General features: G+C 30.1%; 3 protein-coding genes and 1 long non-coding RNA gene across 4 annotated transcripts; 1 reads left to right on the top strand and 3 right to left on the bottom strand.

The window, feature by feature from the left end:
• Positions 1 to 1527: 1527 nt before the first annotated feature.
• On the bottom strand, positions 1528 to 4751 carry LOC114401526 (P-loop guanosine triphosphatase YjiA-like). The gene is made up of 10 exons (XM_028364046.1): positions 4424 to 4751; positions 4256 to 4321; positions 3968 to 4148; positions 3660 to 3856; positions 3355 to 3405; positions 3164 to 3255; positions 2547 to 2674; positions 2319 to 2410; positions 2068 to 2172; positions 1528 to 1900 (listed from the first exon to the last, which is right to left on the bottom strand). The coding sequence occupies exons 1-10, from the start codon at positions 4709 to 4711 to the stop codon at positions 1763 to 1765; spliced, it is 1338 nt and encodes a 445-aa protein (XP_028219847.1). The 5' UTR covers positions 4712 to 4751; the 3' UTR covers positions 1528 to 1762.
• Positions 4752 to 8927: 4176 nt separating this feature from the next.
• Positions 8928 to 12116, top strand: LOC114403797 (glutathione S-transferase DHAR2-like). Its single transcript, XM_028366958.1, has 6 exons — positions 8928 to 9099; positions 9183 to 9273; positions 9365 to 9508; positions 9985 to 10102; positions 10216 to 10356; positions 11863 to 12116. Exons 1-6 carry the CDS (start codon positions 9042 to 9044, stop codon positions 11950 to 11952), a joined length of 642 nt encoding a protein of 213 aa, XP_028222759.1. The 5' UTR covers positions 8928 to 9041; the 3' UTR covers positions 11953 to 12116.
• Positions 12117 to 14801: 2685 nt separating this feature from the next.
• LOC114401347 lies at positions 14802 to 16951 on the bottom strand. The gene is made up of 3 exons (XM_028363853.1): positions 16879 to 16951; positions 16691 to 16796; positions 14802 to 15295 (listed from the first exon to the last, which is right to left on the bottom strand). Exons 1-3 carry the CDS (start codon positions 16924 to 16926, stop codon positions 15153 to 15155), a joined length of 297 nt encoding a protein of 98 aa, XP_028219654.1. The 5' UTR covers positions 16927 to 16951; the 3' UTR covers positions 14802 to 15152.
• Positions 16952 to 21994: 5043 nt separating this feature from the next.
• On the bottom strand, positions 21995 to 23274 carry LOC114401357. The gene is made up of 2 exons (XR_003664257.1): positions 22951 to 23274; positions 21995 to 22839 (listed from the first exon to the last, which is right to left on the bottom strand). It is a non-coding gene; the product is annotated as an uncharacterized LOC114401357 (long non-coding RNA).
• Positions 23275 to 27164: the final 3890 nt, after the last annotated feature.

Below are 27164 nucleotides of genomic sequence, written 5' to 3'. Positions count from 1 at the left end.
TCAATCCATAATGAATTAGCAACACAATAAATAGCCAAATACATAACCATTTAGTCTATATCCTCACTGTCCATAGTAGAAGGAAACAAGAAAAGAACACTCAGCATTCATTCACATTTCACCATAATGTACAATGTCTGAAGTCTAAAACATTAAAACTGAAACAATGCATAAAATTTATTAAAAATTTAGAATGAAGTGACATAATTGACTTAGAGGTAACTTAAGTTAAAAGTCGCTTCTAACATTGATGGCACTCACAAAAATTTCTTCATGGATGCATCTATGTAGCACATCACAATTTGAAAATTTTCAGAATTAGGACACACTTCAAGATTCTTGCACGTATAATTGTTCACGTAAAATTGTTACTGATAGATTATTCCAGAGAACATGCATTTTTCACATTCTGATGAAACAGGTGCAATCTGTTTTGCAATTACAATATATATCACTGTAGGTTAGCTCAGAATATATTTCCTCAACTCAATGTTTCAGATATGCCAGGAAAATTATTTACCTTTTCAGTTTTTCGGTGATTGGGAATGGCGATTTGGGGACTGCGATAGAGACCAGAGTTAGGGCACACCAAGTTGAAAATGAAAAATGAATCAAGTTCAGTGAGTTGAGGGTTAGGCATTAAGGTTTTTTTTTTTTTTTTTCCGTTAAATTGATCTCTTATATAAATAAAATTTTAATTATATTTATCTTATTACTTTAGTTTTTATATAAAAAAAAATTGATGACAATTTTATATTTTTTAGGAGCTAATTTAATTAATAACTTAATATTATATTAAACTGAAATTACACTTAGTTTAATTTTCATTTTTTGGTGTTTAGTATATTATATCTTAATTCAGTAAAAAAAGAGAACCTACCATATCTTAAACAAATGATTATCCATTAATGAGTATGAACTAGCTATTGTATTTCACATTACTTAAACCAAACATACAGGACTGATGTTCTTGAGTCATATGTTGCCGTTACTGAAGGGCATGGGAGAGAACTATGGTGCGAATGGCTATGCTGCATTTTTTTGTTAAAAAAAAGGCTATGCTGCATTTGAGTTTATGAACAGAGTAGGATCTAGGACAAAAGAGAAAAGTGACAAAGTTCTTCTTCTTGGATGTGTATCTTAGTCAGATCTTAGAACTTAGAAGTACCTAAAAGTACAGAATTATTAAAAATAAAATAAAAATCAATGCTGAATGTGTCACCACACTCCAAAGTTGCAGTAATTGGTGGAACTGATATGCTAGGGGATAAGTTGTACTTGAGACCCTTCTGAAGGAGGACCAGCGTACCACAGATGAACTCGACACCATAAATTTCACTGTAGTGTTAGTTTGCTTGTGAATGATTGATTGGTGTACGAAATTTTGCATGGTGTTTAAAAGTAGAAGACTAGATAATTAGAAGGGAACTTTTATAGTCATGACATCGAAAAGTATAGGGTCCTTTGATTTGTACATGTTCGATGTTCGATGTTCTCGGTTGAATTTTCTTAACATAGTTCAAGCTCTTAAAACAACACTTGACTGTTTGAAAAAACCAAGAAAAATCGTTAAAACTAATGCAATCACATTTGAAGCCACATCAAAGACTGAAGGTATTCTAGAAATGGAACATTTTTCACTATAATATTGGATCCGTCAGTAGTACAGAGTTCTACATGGTATATAGGCACACTCTATCTTCAACGTGTATCATTTGGCCGAAAGAGAGATAATTAAAGCACTGCAGTGAACTTCTTAGTATCATAGTAAACAGGCCTTGAATCCCTTTTCCAATTCCTTAGCATCCAATTTTTTCCCTATGAATACAATTTTGTTTATCCTTGGTTCATCTGGCCCCCACAACCTTTCAGGTGAACCTTGAAACATGTCATGAACTCCCTGTTACATAAAAAACTATGTTTAATTCCGCGAAACTGAACATAAACAATGGTAGTCAGAGTTGATGTGGGCTAATAACAACAACAAATTGCCGAGACATGAAATTTTTTTAGGGAATTCTTTAAAGATCCGTGTGGCAACCCCATGGTAAAGGAATATAGACTTACCTGAAAGACAAATCTTTCATTCATTCCTTGAACAGACAGAAGTCCCTTCATCCTATAAATGTCTTCGCTATGATCCAGCAACAAGGTACCAAGCCACATGTTAGCCTGAAAAATGTAACCTTTTAGTATGCAAATGCCAATATTGAAATTTTACATGTACATAAACATCTGGAATAAAAGCCATTCCCGAAGCATCCAAATGGTAAAGAGAAATTGATAAACTTAGCATTAAGCATACGCCAATGTCTAACCTTCTCAAGGTCTAAGCTTCCTTCACAAACTATGCTGACAGATGAAACACCAGGATCGTGACTATGATCATGAGAGTGGTGATCATGGTGTTCTGTACACAAAACAAAATGATTTTTATTGCCAACGACAGAATGAATTGAGAAGCAACCAGTGCATTGTGACTAGTGCTACAAACAAAATCAAAATGGCATTTAAAAAGCTATGACTCAAGGCAAAATAATAGGTACCATGCTTGTGGTCATGGGAATGAGCATGGTCATGGTGGTGATGATCATGGTCATGGTGCTCATGCTCGTGGTCATGGCTGTGGTCATGATCTTCTTTTGCACCTTCATCATTAATGGCATTCTCAATCCTTGTAGAAGATCAAGAAAGCCCATAATTTATATATGAAGATTTGGAAAGATAATGATAATTGAAGCAGAAAATTTGAAATATCCATATAAGGTTATTGAAGCAGAAAATTTGAAATATCCATGTAAGGTTATTGGATTACAAAGCACTGAAGCAAGAAATTTGACAAGGGTAAAGGAAAGTGAGTACTACTACTAAGAACATTGTCACCATAGAGGACAATAATTAATACCAACAGTTCTCAAAGATATATTTCTATGGCCTATGAATAGTAGACAGATAAAAATAATTTCAGTATAAACAGTCAACTACAAAAATGAGGATAATTTCATTATAAAAGACCAAGACATATTAGGGCAGTTTATATATGAAAGGGGTATATGATCAACAAGAAACTCCTTGCACAGAGAAGAGGAAAGCCCAAAGTTAGATTGCCTTTTTCTTAAAGAATTCAAATTCAGGAAATAGGAAACAAAAACAAAAATACTACCTCTCCAAATCAAAGCCCCCAATGCCAAGAACATAATCCAAGTTAACTTTTCCATACTCTGTCCGCTTTAAGTTGGCCAAGCTGTTTATTTTCTGAATTAAAAACACAGCCACGTTCATATGGAGCTCAAAATAATGAAATAAAATTAAAATAATAACTCTTAGATAGAATAGGAAGACAAAGACACCAACCCTTATCCGCTGGACCAAAGAAGCAATGTCTGATTCACCTACTAGGTCAGTCTGGTGCAAGATAGACAAAAGAATATTAGCCTACTGTTTTAGGTATAAAGGAAGTATTCATTTCATAAACTGGAATGTAGAATTTTATGAATAAGTCAACATTGAATGCATGGAAAGACAAGGCTGACCATACTACAATAAAAATAATCTATCCATCAGTTGGCTGGCTAGTTACCAAGCCTTAAATAATCCAAATGTTTCATTTACGCAGCAGAACTAAAGTCATTCTACCACAAGATCAAATCAGTGAATACCTTATTTACAATTATACGATCTGCATACGCAATCTGTTCCACAGCCTCATTGACCACACCTTTTGGCTTAACCTCATCAAGATGAAAACCAGCATGCTTTGCGTCAACCAGAGTAACAACACCATCCAATTTGACTTCATTAAAAATGTTTTCCTCTGCATAAAAGGTCTGGATTATTGGTGCTGGATTTGCCAAACCTGTCAAAGTACAAACATGGGAACAAGTCAGTCATACTAAGCACGACCATAACAACTAACAAGGAGGTCTACCAAATCTTATATTAAACAAGAATAAACTCTGCCAGTTACCTGTAGTCTCTATAACAATATGGTCAAATTTTCCTTTCTTCTTAGCGACTAATTCGGAAATCATTCGAACAAGATCACCCCTCACAGTACAGCAAAGACAGCCATTGTTCAACATCATAATATCTTCAGCACCAGCAGCTTTCGCCGCGACCAAAGAACCATCTATGTCAATTTCACCAAACTACAAAAAATGCAGACAGTAAACACTAAGCAACACATTGACCGAAACAATGACATTCAAATTCACATAGCCACGTAATTGCGCGAATTCCAAAACATATATAATACCTCGTTCTCAATAACCGCAATTCGTTTTCCATGCTCCGCGGTGAGAATATGGTTCAGCAGTGTCGTCTGGTCAGATAATCAATTGAAGGCAACATGAAAACCATTTCGGAGTTCAGACACTGCGAATTATCTTTGAATGAGAAAAAAAGGGGAAATAGAAATGGATACCTTGCCGGAGCCGAGAAAGCCGGTGATGATGGTTGCCGGAATACGATTGTCGGGAGGGATGAGGGTGGAAACGTCGGAATCCTCGGATTGAGGCGGCGCAGTGGTGGTGGCGGGGACGGAGAAGCGGCGAGAGGGTCTAAGAGGGAATGTTAACGATTGGGAATGGGAGTGAGTGGTTGTTCTGCGTAGAAGAGGGAGGAGAGTGGTTTGGAGTGAGAGAGTGAAGGGTTTGCGATTGCGATAAGCGAGGCCGAAGAAGCTGCATGCTACCTCCGCTGTGAACGTCATGGTAGTGAAGATAGTAGGAAGGAAGGGTTTATCGATGAAGTCCAAGAACAAAACTACACCTCACAGGGTTTGGATTTATATTTTTATCGGATTCTATTGGGCCTGTCCAACGGGCTTAAATGTCCGAAACCAGAATCCATTCTATTTCTACCCTTTTACTCTTCACACATCACAGCTGTTATTTTGCTTCACTATGATATTGATTGATACCAAATAGTCCTTACAAGAAATAGTGATTAATATTTGTTAGAAACCGTGAGTATACCATAGTAGTTGTTTTTCTTCCAACAGAGTTTATTTCATCCCCAAAGCTAAGATTTGAATCCACCCTTGAATTATTTGGTTAAAAAAACACACATCCTTATTTCTTGTGTTAACCATGGTTGCTACTTCCAAGTTATTTTCAACATTGTAAATTTCAAAAGTATCCTTTTTTTATTTCTCACCTCTCCTTCATCTCTATCCCACACCTTCCTCATCTGATTGAGACTATGTATCTATAATTCGAAAATTGATTCTCCAAATTCTCACGCTACAGAGATTTTATCACCATACTTTTCTAAAGTTCTGATTTCTCTCTAAATTTTAACAATAACATATCTTCATTTCATGCATTTGCTATCTCTTTCACAGTTTTATTCTTTTTTCTTAATCTTTTCAATTGTTAGGATTTCTCTCCAATCGGTTCAATTCAGCTTCTTTATTTTTCTGCAAATTCTTCGTGACTGATAAATTTAATCAGGCTTTTGGGCGTTGCATACATTGCTTGCACATTAGGTTTGTTTTCAAATTTTGTTCTATTGAAATAAGTTACTTACTTTTTTAAGACCTTTTTTGTATAAGCTTCACCTCTCAGAGAGAAATTAAGCTTTAAAAAAGTTAATTAGACGAATCACACTCACAATATTATTTAAAAATTTACTAATGGTGACATTTTCTCTCTCTCTCTCTCGTGTATATATATATATATATATATATATATATATATATATATATATATATATATATATATATTAAAATTCTTTATTTTAAATCTTGTATGAGACGGGGAATATTACTAGTTATGTATAGTATTATTTAACTATAAAATATTTCAATCAATTCCTTTTAATTTGTTCATATTGGTTTTTAGTTTTTAACTTTGATTTTCTATTGCATTTCTAGGGAGGCCTTGGAAAACGCTAGTGATTCTTCACATTTTTCGTACGTGTTTTATATTTATTATTTCTATTTTTCATGTAATTGACTTGCATATGATGTGGTTGCAAACCTATGTCCTACTTGGCAAGAGATTATTCTAATTCTAACTTTGACGTTTATTTTCTTTGGTCACATGTTTGGAAACACACTTTGCAACATAGAATTAATAATCATAACTTTCATATCACAAATGTAACTCCTCCATTCTTAACTAGTTTTCAAACACACTACAACTAGTAACGTTTACTTTTATATGAAAAATTATATTTCCAATCCATTAGTGAAAATTCAAAAAATTAATAATCATAGCTTTCATATCACAAACTTGAAACCAACTTCTAAACATATGATTTAGGACTAATAAATAATAATAATAATTAAGGACTAAATTCTAATTAGGTTAAATAGAAGAATTTTTTAGATATAACTAATAGAAAATCGTGATTATAAAAGGGAGTTAATACTCATTTTATCCACAAATATTTTTTAGAATATCTAGTCATCACATATTTAGTGGGACAAAAAAAATAATAAAGTAAGGAAGTGAAATCTTATTTCTATTATCTTTTAAAAAATCAAAATACATGAGAGAAACACATTATTTCAAAATTGTGTTGATTTTCTTGTTAATCTAATATTCCTTAGAATTTTTACAACATACACTACTACCGGTTTACTCGGATGTAAAAAACTATATACACGATCCATTTCCAAACACACTAAGATCTGTTAGTAATATTTTTTTGTTAGTATTTTTCATGTTATACAAATTTTGGTGTTTATTTTCATATCGATTGTAAGTTAATTAATTATTTTATTTATTTATTTTAAAGATTTGCACGTTAATTTGTTCTGGGAGAATAACCAGACAACCACCAGTCATATACTATATACTTTATATTTAAAGGAGATTGTATTTCCCGTGTCGTGTTACATGTATTGTTGTCTTTGCTATTGGCATCTTTTGGACAGGTTGCAGGTGCACAGCCTCAGGTAGTATTTGATTACTTTCATTTTAGATATATATGAGATAAAAAAATTAAAAATTAATATGAGTCTCACACTTTTAGATTTTACTATAATTTAAATATTTTTAATCTCATTTTTTTTTTTACTTTTATATCTCTTCCATTCTTTTAAACCAAGATACCCTTATTCCCTTGTGAATTATGAGAATGCAGATTGTGGTATGGTCATGAATCTGATTTATCAATGAATGCTGAGTAAGTAGATGCTTTTTTGTAGGTAGGGATGGTGTTAATAATCATTTCAGTACAATAATATATATCCTGACATATATATGCAGAGTACTGTGTGTGGGTTGGCTTTTTTTATGGTAGGGTAGGTACTAACTTAAATGCAATTTAAAGTGTCAACCGTCCAACCATTGGAAAAGAAAAGAGCAAACCAGTACAGGTCTCCACAACACTACCTTTATGTATAAAAAAAAGAGAATATATGAATAATTGAATATACATATCCAAAAAATGAAATTAAAGGCAAAAGAATCAACCTGGTAATGTGATAATTTCCCAACGTGTGGTGGAGCTTTGGACTCATCTTCGTTAACACATCTTTTTACATTAAAGGACCTTTATCTTTATCAGAACGAAAGAATCTTTCCTTTTTTTTATTTCAATATTTTAACTTATAGTTGTCCCGCATGATAAAATGTGAAACTCGTTGTTATGTTAATGAGAGGAATCTAATTAGCTTATTGGCTTATTGCTATCAAGATTCTTAAGACCATTAATATTTATACATTTCATTAACATCTGAATACTTTCAATCTAGTAAAATAAGATAAGTAACAAAACTTTTGATTTAAATTTGCAAAACAATATTCTAAAAAGCCTCAATTTCAAAAAAATGATTAAATTAAAAATACCTTTTCACCTTTTTTTCACAGAAATTCAAACACTGTAACAGTTACTAATCTAATTAATGCAAACGTGACTCCTAAAAAAATGCAAATGTGAGCTATAATATGAATGTGGCCAAATTTACGACCATATTCATCTCTTTTTTTTTTTTTCTAAACATATATTCATCCTTTTTGTTGGGATGAATAAAAAGATAGCATTACTTTTTCTTTTAAAAAAAAGCGTTACTATTAATAATTAATGTCACTCTCTTACTCAACATAAATGAATGGATAAAATGTAATTTTAGTTTCTTTTATTTTTCTATATGTAATTTTAGTATTTTATTTCTTAATTAAGATATTTTATTTTTAATTTTTAAAAAATTTATAATTTTAATCATTATGATCAATTTTAAATATTGATTGTATATTTTTTAATTTTATTTTTTATTATTAAGCGTATCAGCAATTAAATAAAAGTCTTAAAAAAATTAAATAATAAAAAAATCATCATGTGACTAATAAGTAGACATGTGTTAATCAACAATTAATGAAATACATGATTAATGTTTAAAATTAATCATAAAAATTAAAATTGTAAATTTTTTAAAAATAAAAAATAATATATTTCAATTAAAAAATAAAAAAAATTAAAATCACATATTTTTTAAAAAAACATATAAGAACAAGGGCACGAGTATGTTTCAAAGCTATGCAAATTTATTCTAGGGAATGTGAATATTATTAAATGAACATGTTTGTTTAACACCAGTAAATTAAAAAAAATTATTTAATTAAAAATAAAATTAAAAAATGTGAAATAATGATGTGGGATACTATAGTAATTGTATAAAATAACCATTATTCTCATGGAAATCCAATATATTCACTCTTTTTAATGGAAATAAATAGTGAAATAATTGTGAGTATCTTACGTCACTGTTACCTCACCTCATATACTAAAATTAAAAATATTAAATTTTATAAGGAACAAAATTAAAACAAAATATTTTAGAGCACCAAAATAAAAAAATGACTTTATTTTTTTATAGACAAAAATCACACAAGCCTTGAATAAAATAAGAAATGCATATAATATATATATATATAAAAAAACACGAAACGTATTTAATTATCGGAAGATGACAAAGTACGGATTTCTATAATAATACGCTCCGACGACAGCAGATCATAAGCGCAGTTCGTTCCACGTTGTTGTTCGCTCTGTGTCTCTCACTCTCTCTATATTTGCATCATTCATCGGAAATGGCTCTCGAGGTTGCTGTTAAGGCTGCTGTTGGGGCTCCAAATGTTCTCGGAGATTGTATGTTTCTTCCTTCCACTTTTTCTGCCATAGAAATAATGTTTCTGGATTTTGATTATTTTTGGGCTTGATTTTGTTTCTAGGTCCATTTTCCCAAAGGGTCCTCTTAACTTTGGAGGAGAAGAAAATTCCTTACAAACTCCACCTCATCGATCTCAGTAACAAACCCGAATGGTATATTATTGTTGAACTTTAACGTGCCATTGTGTGTCTCTTCTTCCTCACTCCTCACTGTAATATCAATTTTGTTTTTGGTTATTGTTAGGTTTTTGGGTGTGAATCCTGAAGGGAAGGTGCCAGTGGTTCTTTTTGATGGCAAATGGGTGGCTGATTCTGATGTAATTGTGGGGATACTAGAGGAAAAGTACCCAGAACCCTCTCTAATCACTCCTCCTGAATTTGCCTCCGTGTATGACTCATCCGTCACCCTTTCTTTCTTCTTCTTATTTCAAACTTTACCTTTTTTGCTGTCTGGAATATTTTTTATGGTGTTTCTTTTGTGTTGACTTTTGTGTGTGTCTGTTTCAATGTTAATTAGAACTGATTTTAATAGTTGACCCTTTTGGGGAATTGATTCCTGTTGTGAAAATGTTGTCACTGTTGTTGGTGATATCACTTCACTTTGGGAAATGGTTTTCAAGAGAATGTTGACTTATATATTCAGGTTTATTCGATGCACTATTTATAATAGCCATAGTCCTTTTCTAGTTTGTTTTTATGGTTGGTGAGGGGGCTTTGATTTGGGTTATGTGAATGGTGGTTGAGGAGAAAAATATACTTGGCTTATGCATTGCGGCGTTCTAATTTTTTTAGAAAATATTATTTGAATTGAGAGTTGTTCTTAAGGACTGAATTTGAGTGTACACAATATGTTTACATTTGCAGGGGATCAAAGATATTTGGGTCTTTTGTGAGTTTTCTGAAGAGCAAGGATACAAACGATGGAACTGAGCAAGCATTGGTTGCTGAATTGAGTGCCTTGGATGAACATCTCAAGACCCATGTATGCAAGTGAATTTTTTTATACTGAAACAGTTTTTTTTTTTTTATTTGTTAATTAGTTACCCATTTGTAATCTTTAAATCGTCAATGCTAATATGCTGGAGGCATGGTCAGGGTCCATACATTGCTGGGGAGAAAGTCACTGCTGTTGATCTGAGTTTGGCACCAAAACTGTACCATCTTGTGGTAGCACTGGGCCACTTCAAGAATTGGAATATTCCAGAAAGTTTGGTACATGTGCACAATTACACTAAGGTATGCAGTTGTTTTCTGCAATGGATGTGCTCTTTTGAAGCTATTTAGTTGTGTCTTTTGTATTTCCATTGAACGGTGACATTGATTGGCATTTGGTGATGAGAATTTTCTGTGGTCAAACTTGTCATGCCAATATGCTTAAAATTCCTACAAAATGACTGAAGTAATCTATTATTTAATATATACTAATTTTATGTCTTGTAGTCACAATAAAATGCTAAAAAGAGAGACTAAAGTAAAGAAGTAAACGCAATTGGAAAAGATAGGTCAATGGTTTAAGAAAAAAATTACTTGTTTACTTATAAACGAGTCTAGTCCTGATTGTGCACAGTAATTTTAAGCAAAAAGGGTTTCATGCACATAAATACTATGCTACAGCCTACAGTGCATAAAAAGCAATCTATTTATCTATTGTGAATTGATCCTGCATTGAGTTGAGTAAATCTCTAATTTTCTCCTCAAATTATATTTGGAACATCAATTTGGTCCTTAAAAGATTATTACATCAATTTAATTATTGAATGATTAATGTTTATATCACAATAGTCCAAAAATTACTATTTCTTCAAACCTAATTGATGTCACTCAATGACAAATTTAATTATTGGATCAATTTGATGCCACCAATCTTTCAAGAAACAAAATTGATAAGCAAAAAATTCAACAGATCAAATCGAGGATCTGCTTGAGAACTGTCATGAAATAGTTGGTGCCCAAAGATTAATTCCCCATGGCCTCTTTTGTTATTTTCATCTGTATATAAAATTTGAAGTGCATCTTTGTCTAATTTCAGATATTACTACACATCCCCTCACTATTTTAAATTGGCCAATATGGAGCATGCTATAAAGTGAAAATAAACTACATATATGCTTCCAAGTTTGAAAAACTTATAAAGTTACTAAAGCCGTGTGAATTCACCTGATTTCCTTGGTCAGTCAGGGAGTAAAGAACCTTTCTTACATGATAAAATGTTATAAATTCATATAACCTAAGTCAATTAATTTCCTGAATTTGATGATTTTTATCATTTGGGCGTTCTGTGTGGCTATTTTTGGAGAATTATGTTGTCTGTCAATCTGCATTCTATTGTGAACAAAGAAAATTACTTCTACTATTTACATGGTTCTTCTAACTGTGTAGATGGAAATAGCATCTTTCATGGAGTTTTTTTTTTTTCTGCCCTTGCTAACTAATGATCATATTATATGTCTACTTAGTTGAATTATAGTTTTAACTGGCTTTGGACCAATTCTAATGGTTTTCCACTACCTGGTTCTCTGGTCAGTTTTTTTTTTTTCTTCTTTTTCTGGTTGAATGGATCTGAAAATTATGTATTCTAAATCCATCTCATTAACTTCTTGGGTGCTTTGTGAATTTTCAACTCCTACAACTGAAATCTTTTTGCAATTGGTAAAGAAAAAGATGTAATTGCTGGTTTGAAATTTGAGTAGTATAGCTGTAGACGAATTAGTTGGTTAATGGACAATTATTTTTCTGTTACAGCTGCTGTTCTCCCGAGAGTCATTTGAGAAAACAAAGCCTCCAAAGGAGGAATATGTTATTGCTGGATGGGCGCCTAAGGTGAATGCTTGAAGTAATTCTAAATTATGAGGCATCTGAACATCAGATATGTGATGTACTGTGACTGAACCTGGTTAAGAATAGGATGGCGAACTCATGATGTTTAAGAGTATTGTTACCCTTTTAATAATGAATAAACATGTAGTTTGTTGGTGTTTTTATTGGTGATGTGACAACAGTTGTCACTAGTAGTACATAGTGTTTTAGATTTTAATGTCGGAAAAAGATCCTCTCAAATTAAGAAAAAAACTGGATGAAATGTCAAGCTTACTTTTAATGTTAGATAAATTTAATTTATAAAGAATAAAAAAATGTATTAATGGTGAGGATCTTAAACTGGACACCCAAGTTTTTTCAACTGGAGAGAATTCGTGTCCGTTCTATCGATTGTCTGCCTGAGATATGGACAAATTTGTAACTATTGAAAAAGCTTTATCAAAAATACAAGAAACACCACGTATCAACTATCAATTATGAATAAACAAATCATTGTTGATGAATGAAGTTAGGATTTTGTCATTCGAAAACTTACAAACATGAAATTCATTGTTGCAGAATGGAGTGATGATTTTGCCATTCGAGAACTTGCAAACATAATGCTAAAATATTTCAATTTAACATAATTTATTTATTTTAACTATTAAAGTTATATAATTTATATATAGCATGGATCAACAATGTACTCCTGTAAACTCACATATAAAATGCCCAAGTTTAGTGGACTAAACTATACCCTTAAGTTACCTTAAGTTAACTCAAATGTGAGCACCATTTCTAATGAATATGATTAAGAGTGGTTAGAAAATATAATTTTTTTAAGATATAAAAAAATTCAAATGACACTAACTAATGTCTTTTTTTTTTTTTTGTTACTGAAAGATACTTATATCATTTTCAAAATTAATTATTCAATACAATCAATCCTATGATTATAGGATAAAAACAGTGTCACCCTTACAAGTTCATGAACAACACCAATTACTTATCTCTTGACAGATCCAATGACATATGATCGATCTAGATTATTAAGAAGCAAACTCCTTCATTGTTGGATCTTGTGATCCAACTCAGAATTATCCACTGCACTCTATTGATTTTATCCACTATACTCTTGGAGCCAACCTCAAACATAACGTTTTGATACCCTCTTTCAGCTATGAATCTAGTTGCTGCTGCAAGCGCCCATGCCTCTCCTTCTGGTACTGACAAACAAGGCTCCATAAAATCAGTTCTAAAAACAAAAGTTTTACCATGATGATCCCTCATACACATCCCTCCTCCAGTTATGTTTGAAGCTAGCATCCACGTTACTTTTCGTGAAGCCTAGGCGGGGAGGACTCCATCTTCCAGTATTAGAAACAGTAGTGTCCCTTGCAGAGCTCCCATGCATCTCCTTTGCATCAAACCAGACTTGGTAGAATTCATCTGCTCTATGGATAACCGAGGAATCATTCACAGTGATATTACTCCAAAGCTTATCGTTTCTTCTTGTCCAAATGCTCCAGAGCGTCATTGCCACTCTCCTCCTTTGCTGCAAAAATTCAGAATCGCAAAAAGCTTAAACATGAAACTCGATTACGATTCTACCGCAGGGATAATCTCCTCAACAATTGGTGCCATATACGTAGCTTCTCCCAGCAACATGTATTTCTCGGGCACGATACAAAAGTATGGAACGAATCTTCCACTTGGACTTCACACAGTGGGCATATCAACCAGCATTCAACACCACGAAATCGTAAGTTAGACTTCACATAGTGGGGATATCTCAAAGAGAGTATTTTTTGTTATATGAGTAAAAAAGTACTAAGACTTTGTAGTTTCTACATTATTAAAATTTATTCTTTGATTGATAATTGAATGTAAAATTATTTATATTAATAATATAAACTTATTAAACTCTTTATCACATAATGACTCACCTTACTACTAAAATGATCTACTATACCTTATAATTATATTTGATAAAATAATGAATAAAATTCCCCGTGTTCTGCGCGCCATTGACGTGGCGCCTAGAAAAAAAAATCGACCGATATCTCATTATCATATGGTATTGATTTGAACTCCGGCACGCGCGGGAAATGTCGCGTGGCCCCAACCCAACAAACACATTAATTTGCGTCTCTCTGCCTTTTGATTCTCACAGACACTGGTAGGGTTTCTGAGTTTGTGTGGCTTCAACTCGCTCTCCACTTTTCTCAGTTCTCACCATCGCCGACTCCATTCGTTGACTCGCAGTGAGTTTACCCTTCATTGATTTGCTCTACTAATCCCTAATTAAATTATGATTATTATTATGTGCTTAAATGCGCCAAAGAGGAATGCCATGTTCTTTTAGATAATCAGAACATACTTATGAGTCAAGTTTTGTGTGCTTTATCAATGTTTGCTGAACCCCACTAGTTTTAAAAATTTGTTGCACACTCAATCACTTGCTGCTCTGTTGTTGAGTTATGGTTGCTAGTTTCTTCTAATTATTCTGTGCTTGGTTGTGCTTTTTGCTAATTTCCACAAAATTTGAATGAAGGAGATTCTTCATTTTATTTTATTTTTTTACTTTCTCGTAGCCTCGATCACTGAACACAATAGTAAACATATAGAAATAAGAGATGGAAAATAATCCATGAACACTTCAATATTATTTAACACTAGAGAGACCAAAAAAGATAAAAGAAAGGCATATAAGTGTAACATATGATATATTAATGTAGTGTAATAAAAAAGAATTAGAGTGAAATGATTGGGATCGACAGAAAAGCTAATTAAGATCTGAAGTGTAACATATGATATATTCATGCATAAAATATGTTTATGGTCATGACAGATATTAAATGTTAAAATCTGAAGTAAACAAGTCCTGATATAACAAAAGTTAATTAAGATATAGAATTATCGGTACAAACCATATGAAATAGGTGTCCTTTAGAAAAAAACAATCATGAAATTACAAAACTATAGTCTTTGTATATCTACGTCTCTTATTTTCACAAAATATGCAGCCATGCATGTAAATATTTTAAATGAGACAATATATATTCCTGTTGTTGGGTACAACCAAACTAAGTCACAACCACAAAAGACGTGTGGTTTTAATCCCATACACACATATATGTGATAATATGCATGCATACTGATACTAATTATATACTATCTGAGATAAAATTACATAGCTGACATGGCATTGTGTTATTTGCTATATAGCTGTTTAGTCATCTTTTAGAGGAATCTGACTCTGAGATCATCTTCTGTATTATCTGATTTGTCTCTTCCTGAGACATTCTGTCGTCTTTAGCCTTCGACTTCATGTAAGCCTCAAAGAATTCCTTGTTTTCCTTCTCTAGCTCCTTCCACACTGAAGCACGTATCCATACGTATTATATTCATGTTTCATAAAATCATCGTATGCTTTCAACATATGCACGTGCATGCTTCTGTTTTGGTTGGTAGGTTGGTAGTGGAAGCTATATATCCGATATGAAGCATAATATACAATCATGTTTTGTTTGGGAAGCATGATGAGGAAACACATACTGAAAATTGAAAATTCAAATTTTTTATTGAGTCCTTGAAGTTAGACACTAACTATATATCCTACCTATTATCTTCTTAATTTGTCCATCTCTTTTAGTTTCACACAAAATAATTTAAACAAAGAAGTTATCATCTAAGGTAAGCTAGCATCTCATTAATTTTTTTTTTTTTGGTGTACCCAGATGCGGCGGCCAGTTTAAAACTTGCATCAAACCATTATGTCTAATTTCTAATTTGAAGCATTAAAAAAATATCACAAATTAAAAGGCTTCTTTATTAGTATTTTTTTTGTTACATTGTCAAATAGTTTAATAACATACAAAACAAATATAGATAAGAAATATATTATTTAATACATTATGGATACACTGAAAGGTTATTTTCACAAGTTGGATGGTTTCTCTGTCTGAATCCTCGGCGTTCCTGATCTTAAGTTAAGTGTAAATGGTAATATAGTTTCTTTCAAAAAAAAACTGACGTATGGTTTCTATATGATATTAGACAAATGCCGACACTACGAGAAACTAATGGATTAGTAACAAAATTTAGTTAAAAAATTGTTTTATACTATTAATACTGGTGTCGCAAAAGAACTAGTGACAAAATTTTAAAAATCGTAAATGATTTTGTCATTGAAAATTGTTTTTGGTAGCACCGTGATTTTATTTGTTTATATCAAATTAGCTATAAGGATTTTGAACTCGTTGTATATCTCATTAATATAACATGCAAGTCACTTGACGTTTAGGATTCCTTCGTATTTGAAGCAAGGAATTGAAGATTATAAGTTCGCAAAACCAAATTATAACTCAACTAATGATTTCAAATGGAAACCTTGGCTCTCAAATATTTCATATGAAAAATCAATTTTACTAACGTGAACCGGCGGGGAAAGACTCAACAATTAGTTGCTATATCTTTCAAAGTGCGTCACGATCAAAAGGAGCTTACTTGGCAGCTAACATTGTTTGATAAATTCTCAATAAAATTCCAATTGATCAAATTCAAAAATTAAAATAGGGTTTGTAAATCAGAAAGCTAGCATGAGCTAGCTATCTTGTGGGAGACATGACTAGGTATATATTATTCAAATATATATAATATCTTGATGATCATATCCATATTTCCCGAATTTCGCACACGCCAAGGAACACTGTGATCTTGCACGTGTGCATGCTCTTTGGTTTAAGCTCTTTATAGAGAGTAAAGATCATACCGGTGGATGTTATAATAGGATTAATATTTGCATGTTTAGAGAGAGCTTCCATGCATTCTTCCTTGGTCATGTGAAAGATCAAACACTTCTCGATCAGATGCTGCACCTATATCAATTAATTCGTAGAAAACTTGTCAAAACAAAACGATGGTCTTATAATAAGAAATAATTTAAAGCTATAATATTACCATATGAATGTATGAAGCAGGACAAGAAGATGAAGAAGAGTCTCCCATAACTAACTAGCTAGCTAGCATTAAATGGTTAGTAGTGCAAACTAACTAAATAAATATTTATATATGCAACAAATCGACCGTATGAAGACGAAAGAAATAAGAGCAGAAGGGTGGGACCAAGAGTCCCACGTGAGAGATAAATTATAATTGGATGGGAGAAGATTAGAGGAGATTGTAAATGACCATTCTTTGTCTTGTACAATTGCCCCCTTCACGTGATTTGTGGGACACCCCCCTTCAAATTGATCCATATATATTTGATGGCACACACTTGCTATACGCAAAACATAAACCCTTTCTGATTAATTATTAATGCGTGTATATAGAGTCAATACCCTCCTTGATAATTATACACCTATGCTTTTTCGATCCGTACCAGAATCCAAAAACTGCCCATGCCTTCATATGCCATTCACTCATTGGTCCAGCGGCTTCTTAGATCATTTTCTATTCATCTTCAATTTTTATTTATAAGAAAAGCATTCTTAAGTGAAAAAGTATAAGAATACTTTCTATGATATCAAATTTAGTTCAATTAATTAAGTATGATGTGTAAATTATTTTAAATCTTCAATACTTATGATTGATTCTTACGTATTAAAAAATTAATTACATTCTCAATATATCATTTAGAAAAAATATATTTGAGCACTGTTCAACTTTGGCTTTAAATAAGGTCTATAATTTAACTTTTATCAACTTATAAAATAAAATAAAAGATTCTGAAATACAATATTATTACACTGCATTCAAATAAAAATGACAAACATGACGCATAGAAACATGTGATCATTATCTTTCGCAAAGGAATAGCAAAAATATATATAATATAGCGTTAAATTGGATATATGAGCAAAATTTTCATTAGGAAAAACCCTATAAAAAAAAAATTATGCATAAACTGCGTTCCACATCTTGTTTGTCACTGAACAAGATAGAAACATGTGATGATTATATCTTTCTCAAAGAAGTAGCAAAACACATGAGATATAAATTGCACTTAAGATGATACCCCTTTTTTGCATAAATTAACTTGAGTAGGCAATATAATCTATCCATAATATATATCTCTCAAACAATGCAAGAAATTTTTGAAGGAATAGAACTTTTCCAAAAATATTTAAATTAATATGACAAAATGAGAAGAGAAGAGAGTGAGTTCCTTGACAACAAGGGAGACGGTAAAAAAGTATAGATTGATCAAATACTTAAATATGTAAACTAATAAAAAAATACTTAAAAAAAATACCTAAATGTAAAATATTTTTATATTCGCATCTATCTATATATTATTATAATAATAAGATTATCGACTTTTCTAATAATTTTCTTTCAGTTATATTTAAAGCGATTTTTAATTATATAGTTGATAATATAAAAAAATTGTATTCACAATAAATAAAAATTAAACTTTATTGATAATTCAACAAATGCTCGCTTTTTTTAGGTCAAAATGCTATAGCTTATTTTAATTTCCAACCACTCTTGTATTGTTAAAGGTTGACCTACCTACTTTAATTTCCATTTTTCTTAAAAGCTTGTGCGTGTTTTGTAGTTCATTTCGTGTAACAACTCTTCCAACCGCTTAGTAAAAACTCTTTTGACATGTGCATAAATGATCATTTCTCACTTTTGCAAATTTTCTCTTTTTTAATCAAGAGGAAATTTGATATATCAAGTGTTTGGGTTTATATTTGAAAGAAGTTCAGCATACAATTTTTTTTTTTAATGAAAAATGATACTCATATATATACTTTTTCTTCCATTCCACTTCCATCTCATTTTTTCTCTCTAAACCTCTCTTCTTCTTTTATCACTCTATTTATTACCAATGGCGGATGCACGTGTTTAGGTGTGAGATCAATTGTTCCCACAAGATCTTTTTTTTATTTATACATGTGTATTAATTTTTTTTGCCCTCATTAAAAATATATATTGTCTTCATAAGATAATTTATTTTAAAATGAATTTAAAAAATAAACAAAATAAAAAGAGAGAATAAATTAATATTAAATTTATCATTTTATCCTTTTAATTTTTTTGGTTTAATCACTATTTTATTTATTTTTAAGTTTAATTTAATCCTTTAATTTATTTATTAGGTTTAATTTGACCGCTTCACTTTTTAAAAGCATAACTAGGTCATTTTTTAAAAAAAATTGATTCTATTTTTTCGATTATCTAAAAAAAATAGATCAAAATTGATTCTAGATGACATCAAATTGAATCCATTTCATAAAATAAAAGATCTAATATGAACATTCAAAAATAAATTAATCAAATTGAACCTAACAAATAAATTAAGTAAAATTTATGGACTAATAGAAAAAAATTATAAAGATTAAAATGAAAAAAATAGATATATTAGAATGATTAATTTTATTTTATTTTATTAGAACTCCATTAAAAAAATTATTAAGAACCTAAAACAAGATTCACTAATGAATAAAAATAATTTAAAATTATTTTTTCTATAACCATATTAGAATTAATTTTTATCCCACTGATAAAAATTTCTGCATTTGTTATTGTTTATCACATATATCATGTTCGCTCTCTACTTTTTTCTTTTTCTTTCTTTTCTCTCTATCTTTTTTCTATCCATCCCATTCTTTTGTTGGACGAATATCGGGGCTCATTATTTATAGTGTTAAAACTTTGAAGCTAGTAAGTTGAATAGTTGTAAAATTGATCATATTTGCAATTGAATTATATATGGATCATATGGCAGAGGATTGATGCAAAATTGTTTTTCCCACCTCAAATTTGTGCCAAGTTAACATGTTAGTTGTGAATTTGAAATGGAAACAAAATAATGCGAATGGTAGTACCCACTACTGCCTTAAGGAAAAAGAACTCGTAATAATGAGAGTTAGAACCTTCTCACATCTTTGACTTGAAAAAGATCCCTCTCGTTTCTCTGCTTCAAATATGAGATGGTGGGAAGAGTTTATTTAATTTGGAGAGTGAAGGGAGGATGAAGATTCAGATGTCTGCAAAGGGGATTGTGATCAATAGCAAAATGGTGCAATCAAATGTTCAAAATCTGATAAACAACTCGATAAAATTAGACATAAGCCAAAAATTATGGAATCTAAAACTTAATGGAATTTAATTTGAGAGAGAAAGATAGGGTAAATGGGAAGACCATGAATTAGATATTTGAAGGCTTAAGCCGTTAAGGTAAATTTTCATGTCTTTTGTCATAAAACTGGTATTATCTAGGTGCTATTAATTAAATTAAAGAAGGCATATTTTCACATAATAAATAATGTAACATCAGTCTTGTTTTCCGTCCTTTTCAAATAATTTCTGGACAGGTTTGTTTTTCTTCGCTTTCTTTATCAGTGTCTAGCACATCAACATATTCTCTCTAAGAAATTGAATACAATAATATCATTACATTATATTATATATGTATATTAGTGAAGTTCTTTTTTTGGAATTAAATTTGTTTATTGAAATTAAGCAGCAATAACAGAGACGGTCAAGAGCTGGAGGCACGAAAAATACATGTTTCGGAAAATTGCATAACTAAATGCATATTTGTTTTTATCTTAATTAAAAAAACATATGTATTTATAAATACATAGGTATTTTCAGAATATGTTTTTTGGTTATTCAAAGTCCCACTAGTATTTTTGGTTAGTTTCCAAAGTACTGGAGCATTTTTTAATTTAATTTTTATTTATTGAACACGATCATTCCCACGAAGTTTATGTTGATCTGAATGGTCCGGAAGATATAGCGCTGCAGCACTGGTTTGGTCTTCTGAAAATAGCAAGTATTTCTTTCAGTATTTTTCTTCATTTTTTAATTTTATTTTGAAACAAATTACATTGAAAAAATTTAAAGAAATTATTTTTGTATGTAATTTATATATATATATATTTCTATTTATTTTGAGATATTGTTTTAAACTATTTTTTTGAGAAAAAAGTATAATTACAACTACCTTTTAAAATAAAAGAAATTTGTAATTGTAATAAAAACAATTTTTAAAATATACAAAACTTCAAAAATAAATTATCATCATCACTTTTTATAAAAAAAGTTTAAATAGACATGCCTCAATTTATTTTTTTCCAGAAATTATCAGAGGACACCTTCCAATCTTTCGAAAAACTAGAGGGCTTAAAATGCTCAACATTGTAGGAAATACAAATGATTTTCCTTATTTATTGATTTCTTTCAAGACTAGATTCCTTTAGAGCATTAATCAAAACACTCTTTTGGAGTTCTCCAAAAATACAAAATACATGACACGTCACGTCAAATCTCCACTAGTAAAGTTTTTCTTAACTCTTACATATCATTCAGGTTCCATTCTTATATATATATATATTTTGTTACATGAGATAAATTATTATGTTAAACTTGAATATAATCTTACTTTTAGCATGGTTTTAAATATGATAACAGTTATATTTCAATTAACTAGTATCACTTTTATTTTCCTTTCAAGATTTATAGTTTTTCGCATACATATATTTTTTTCAAAATTTTATCATCAATCAATTTTCATTTTTTCCACATCTACATTGCCTCTGTGTGTTTTTTAGTGATTCTAATCTCCTTTCTTGTCCATTTTTCCTCATTCTTTTCTACTTACCTTCTATTTTTGCCATGGGTTGTGACAAAAAGAATGATGGGCTTGCTGGGTTAAGGTGACTGGGCCTACAATGCCCACCTTCATTGCTCTTTTAAATTAACTGTCCATTACTCCATCACTGTAGCCACACTAGTTATGTTTTTTCAAATTAAAAACGCGATTTTATTGCAAATAAAATGCATATAGTGTCAAATCCATCTCTATTGGCACCTTTTTGTTTTTGAAAAAAATAATAAAAAAGAGTTTTGTTATATGTAATTTAATTAATTTCTCATATTATATATTATATAGTACTAAATTGTAATGATGCATGTGAATCTTATAAATTGTACAGCTCCCTGAACACAACTTGTATTTTTCATTGTTCTTTGAAAATATGAGTTCTGCCAAAAGCAATCATATGGTAATATTATTTTGAGAGCAGAGCCATCAGATCTTATTCTACAGTATCAGTGATTAGGCAACTACAGTTTCTAAGGTCCTTCTATTAGGTATGACATTCCACAATATTGCATGACAATTCTTGCAAAAAATGACATCAATATTGCATTAACATGCAGAACCGAATAGGAGAATCGCATCTGGATTGGATTTCTTCATCAATTTTTGAAAATAATTTAGCTGTATGGATCTCATAAGCAAAGCAAAGTAGTACAAGCTAGGAGAAATATAATAATAAAAGAGTTCAACCCTTACATCATACCCTAAGCCTATAATATCCCTCCAACTTTTCTGTAACAATTACAATCACTAATATTTCCTGCAAAAACACTACCAATTTTACAGGTTTATCAACCATCATTCTGAGCATCAATAACTGGACACGTTAGACAAGCATTCCCTAACCAAACCCATTTAAACTAAACATCTCATCCATGCTAGTATTATAAGATCCACCACACAGCAATTTGACATTATCATCTTAATCAAACACTATATCTCCATTTGCTTTTACTGATTACATGCACTGCATAGCATAACTGTACCTTCCTTCAAACTGCCAATCTGCTTAATCACATTCTAGTGACACAAAGTTACTAGGTTGGTTTGGTGGTAAAAGAATAAGAGAGAACTAACAATTAACAACTAGCATTTGCTTGTTGATAAAAACCATCATCATTGCGTCACCTATCTTATTCCATCAGATTTTAACCTTCCCTTCATCTTGTTGGCCCAAAAACTTGGATGCCTGCAATAATATAACATAACTGAATTTCAATTGGCTATTGCAGAAAAGAACACCACCCTTCAAACATATCTAACACTTGATATAAGTGTTTCACCCTCTGCCAGTAATGAACCTGTTAGGTAAAAAAAAGGGTAAAGGTAGACGACATTATTATTATTAATACTGCAGCATAAGATAAGATTGAATAGCATGATACTAAAAAAAAAAATTAATACTTAAGCACCTTCACCTGCACCTGCGAGTGAGAGTTTATAGAAGAGAGATGACAGCAAATGCAAAATCAAATGGGTGATTTGATTTCCTCATCAAGAGTTAAGTTAATTAGTTGAGGTACAAGTGTTGCTTCCTCTGAGTGTAATGCACGTATCGTAACTCAAATTGAATGAATGAAGGCAACATTAATTACTTAGACGAAGCAACACTTTACCTCAACCCAGACAACTTTGAGTTTGAGCAGAATCAGATCAAACACTTTCATCTCTTCTAGAACCTACTCCCACTTGGCTTACCAGTTTCTAAGAGAAGCTGTGCAGGTTCGCTATTTATAATCAACAGCGATAATGAATGACCTACTTATCTTCAATTTGGTTTTTATAGATTTACTATTTTTTTTTATTTAAGCACCTTATTTATTTAAATTTTTGTTTTATCTTTTACGATTATAAAAGTTTAAAGAGATACTTTTTTTTACTGAAATTTTCAAGAGATACTTAAAAATATTAATTATCTTAATTAAAAGATTATGTATGTAAAAAATTTTATATAATCAGTTAAATCATAATCAATCATATATGATAAGTTGATTAAATTTTAAAATAATTCAAATGATAATATATAATTGGATGATAATGTAAAATTATTTTGACAAATATATATATATATATATATATATATATATATATATATATATTAATTCCAAATATTTATTATTTTGATCGATAAATAGAAGTGAAATAAATAAATAAATAAATAAGGCAACTAAATATGCTATGTCAAACAAAACGTTAGGTAAAAAATAATATACAAAAATAAAGAAAATATTATATAAAAATATAAAAAATATTAAATAAAACTAATTTAAATTTGTTAATAGTTAATTTTAAAAAAATATGACTTTAAAATCATAAATCAATTTATGATTTCTATTTACTATTTAAAAAAAATATTTGACTTCAAAATCATAATTAAAAAAAATAAAAGTCATTTATTTTTTACAATTTTAGTAGAAAAAAAATTATGAATTAATTTACGATTTTGTTCAACAGTCATATAATACCTTATGACTTATTCCTCTGTGAGTATTAATTTAAAATTTATTCTCATTTGATAACTTACAAAAATAATTGCCCTTTTGATAGTTTCACCATATTTTGGTAGTGCTACTTTTTTAAGGCAAGATCTAGTTGGTATTTGATAGCTATGAGTAAATATGTAAGAAATATTATATCAAAAAATATGGAAGAAATGAAATGGAAAGATTGAGAAATCCATGACTTTATCTATACATAAATTTCTTTCATGTGTTTGGACTATTTTTTACTTTTTTTAGGCCTACTATTTTTTACTTAAATAACAGTAAAAAGGAGAGAAAGGGATGAGACATTTCACTTTATCAAAGTTATAAAAAAAATATTAGTGTTTACAATTACTTTCATTATTTTTATTATCAAAATAAGAAAATGTTTTTTTTATTTCATCATAAAATAACCAAATATTAAAATAAAAATTTTATTTTACTAAATTATATTTCGGTCCATTTTATTACGTTTTGTTCCTTATCATCTCGTGTAACTATCTAGACATGGAATTACGACTTTATAAGAAAAACAAAATTTACGAATATTCACAATTCGTGCAAAAGGTCTTAATGTCTCGTACTGGAAGGCATCTAATAGCCATAAAATTTATGGTAATAGAAAAAAATCCCTTGTCATCGGATTGTTGGGATGACTAGAAGAAAGTTTCATAAATATTGATGGTTTATATATTCAAATTATTTATTTTATATAATTTGATTTAATAAAAAATATTAAAATAAATCTTATGAATCGATATTAATAATTAATAATATATTGAAAAAATAACATATTATCATTACCTTAATTACCAACAATTTAGAATTTAGAAGTTACTCAATTCAGTACAAAACTCAATACATAAATTATATCACTTTAAAATGGATTTTATAAAATTAATTTGTAATTTTCAAAAAGTAATTCCATTTACGATTATTATCCAAGTACTTAGACGCCTAAGAGTTCACGGGAAAAAGTTATATTGGATGATGATTGGTATGAGTGGATGGAAGAGGGACACTATAAATAAAAGGGCATTATTGGACGGCTGAGATTCAGCCACTGAAAGAGATTTGAGAAAAATGCTAAATGAGTCACATCTCACATGGTCCTTTTCTTTTAGGTCGAAATCCACTTGGTCTCATGTAGGTTTGTTTTTATTAATTTCTTAGTTGTGACATGTGGAAATTAATGATAATTTGGATAACGTGTGTGATTATGGCTTTATTTTTCATATAAACAAAAAATAAGTATTTTTATGAATTTTCTATTTCTTTTTATTAACAACAACAAATTATTAATTATTGTGAGAAAAACATTTATTTGATATCATAAATTACTACCATATGAGGTTTTTTTTTTGTTCATTACTGTGCTGAAGTTTGTGAACAAAGTAAAAAGCTTAAATTATGACATGACATTCTATCATTATCATTATCAACTTTGTTTTGCCAATTGCCACCAGTCTAGTGGTTAAAGATAGAAAAATAGCATGAAGTCTAAAAGTTATACCTATGTGCAGGTTGTTCACGGGATTGGGAAAACTTGATCGGTTCAATTCGAAGATACAACTGCGAGTGGAGAACTAATTATAAGATAAATAAATCAAAGAAATAGACCCACTGTTTGATTCACGTGATGAGTAACAATTCACAAATTAAGGGTACCTTATTCCAACTTCTGGAGAACTTATAATGGAAAGCAGTAATAAAAAAAAAAGCTTATTATATATGTATTATTTTATCCAGAAATTATAAATTTTATGGAGAATGTCAGAGCAAATTTTAAAAACTGAGATGATTACACTATAAATCTAGCTAGAAACTTAAATAGGACAACTTTTTAAGGTGATATCACAGACATCTTTAAGGGTAATGAATATTGTAATTTGTAGCTACCAGAAGTATGGAAGTAATTAATTGAGCTACCACTTTTGGAAAAAGATGTCTTTGCTTTCATCATCTCAACACTATTCTCAACGCTTTTCTCATTTTGCTACCTAATCTCAACACTTTTCTCATTTTGCTTTGTGTTCTTACTCGAACTTAACCAAGTTTATTATTACCTGCAATGACCTGATACACTTTTTAAAGTCTCATCACTTATAGATTGTGAATAATTTTGTATTCTTTAATTTTAAATTTTAAATTATTTTCAATATAATAATACTGAATATTAATTGCACATTATTCTCCCCAATTTCTTTTAGATATTAATTACTCATTTATTGGATTTACATACATTCATCATAATCATAAATAATCGTAGTCAATAATAATTAAATTTCACTCATAATTGATTCTTTGACTCTTATTTTCACCTTAAATATAAAAGTCTTTTTTTTTTCTTCTAAGTATTACGTTTTTTTTAATTAAAAAATAAGTTATTGTGATTGCATTTTTTTCTCTCTTATGACTACATTAATTCAATTTCTTTTTGACCTTTTGTTCTATTTGAATAAGGTATGAATATCTCATTTATAAATTTTTTTTCAAAATTATTATTTAATTTTTAGTTTTGGTATTTGACCTAATCTTGAAAGAAAATCATGCAATATTAAAAATAACAATATTGAAATAAATACATATTGACATGTTTAGAAAAGTCAAAATTCTAATGATGAAAATTATTTCCTGGGTAATAATTTGCAATAATTAATAAATAAGTTTATTATTAGGCATGGCCTATAAATTAAGCAACACGAATGAAAAAAAATGGTTTTGATTTTGGAAGCAGAGAAGAACAAATAAAACTTGAAAAATAAAGCCGAGAGTATTCTTAGTAGGTAGGAGGTGTAAGAAGAACACACTAGAGACTAGAGAGTAGTGAAGACCAAAGAGCAACACCCAAGACAGTTTTTTCTTATTTAATTATCTCTTCATCTTTATGTACATATAATATTATCATCATCCTTTCTCTAGGTGTGGGGTATGTCCCGTTTATTGTTGTATGTTTAATATAATAATTTTTTCCAATATTATCATCATCCCTTGCTATTTCAAAAGATTATGATATGCTATTTCACATATAATATTATCATCATCCCTTGCTTATGCCTCCTTGTTCAATGTGCTGCCTCATGTATTGTACGAGCAACTATACTTTAGTTTTCGATATGGCTAGGAACACCATGAACAATAAG

The sequence above is a fragment of the Glycine soja genome, chromosome 20 (genome assembly GCF_004193775.1).
Source record: "Glycine soja cultivar W05 chromosome 20, ASM419377v2, whole genome shotgun sequence".
NCBI lineage: Eukaryota > Viridiplantae > Streptophyta > Magnoliopsida > Fabales > Fabaceae > Glycine > Glycine soja.
This window is presented reverse-complemented; position numbering and strand designations above follow the sequence as displayed.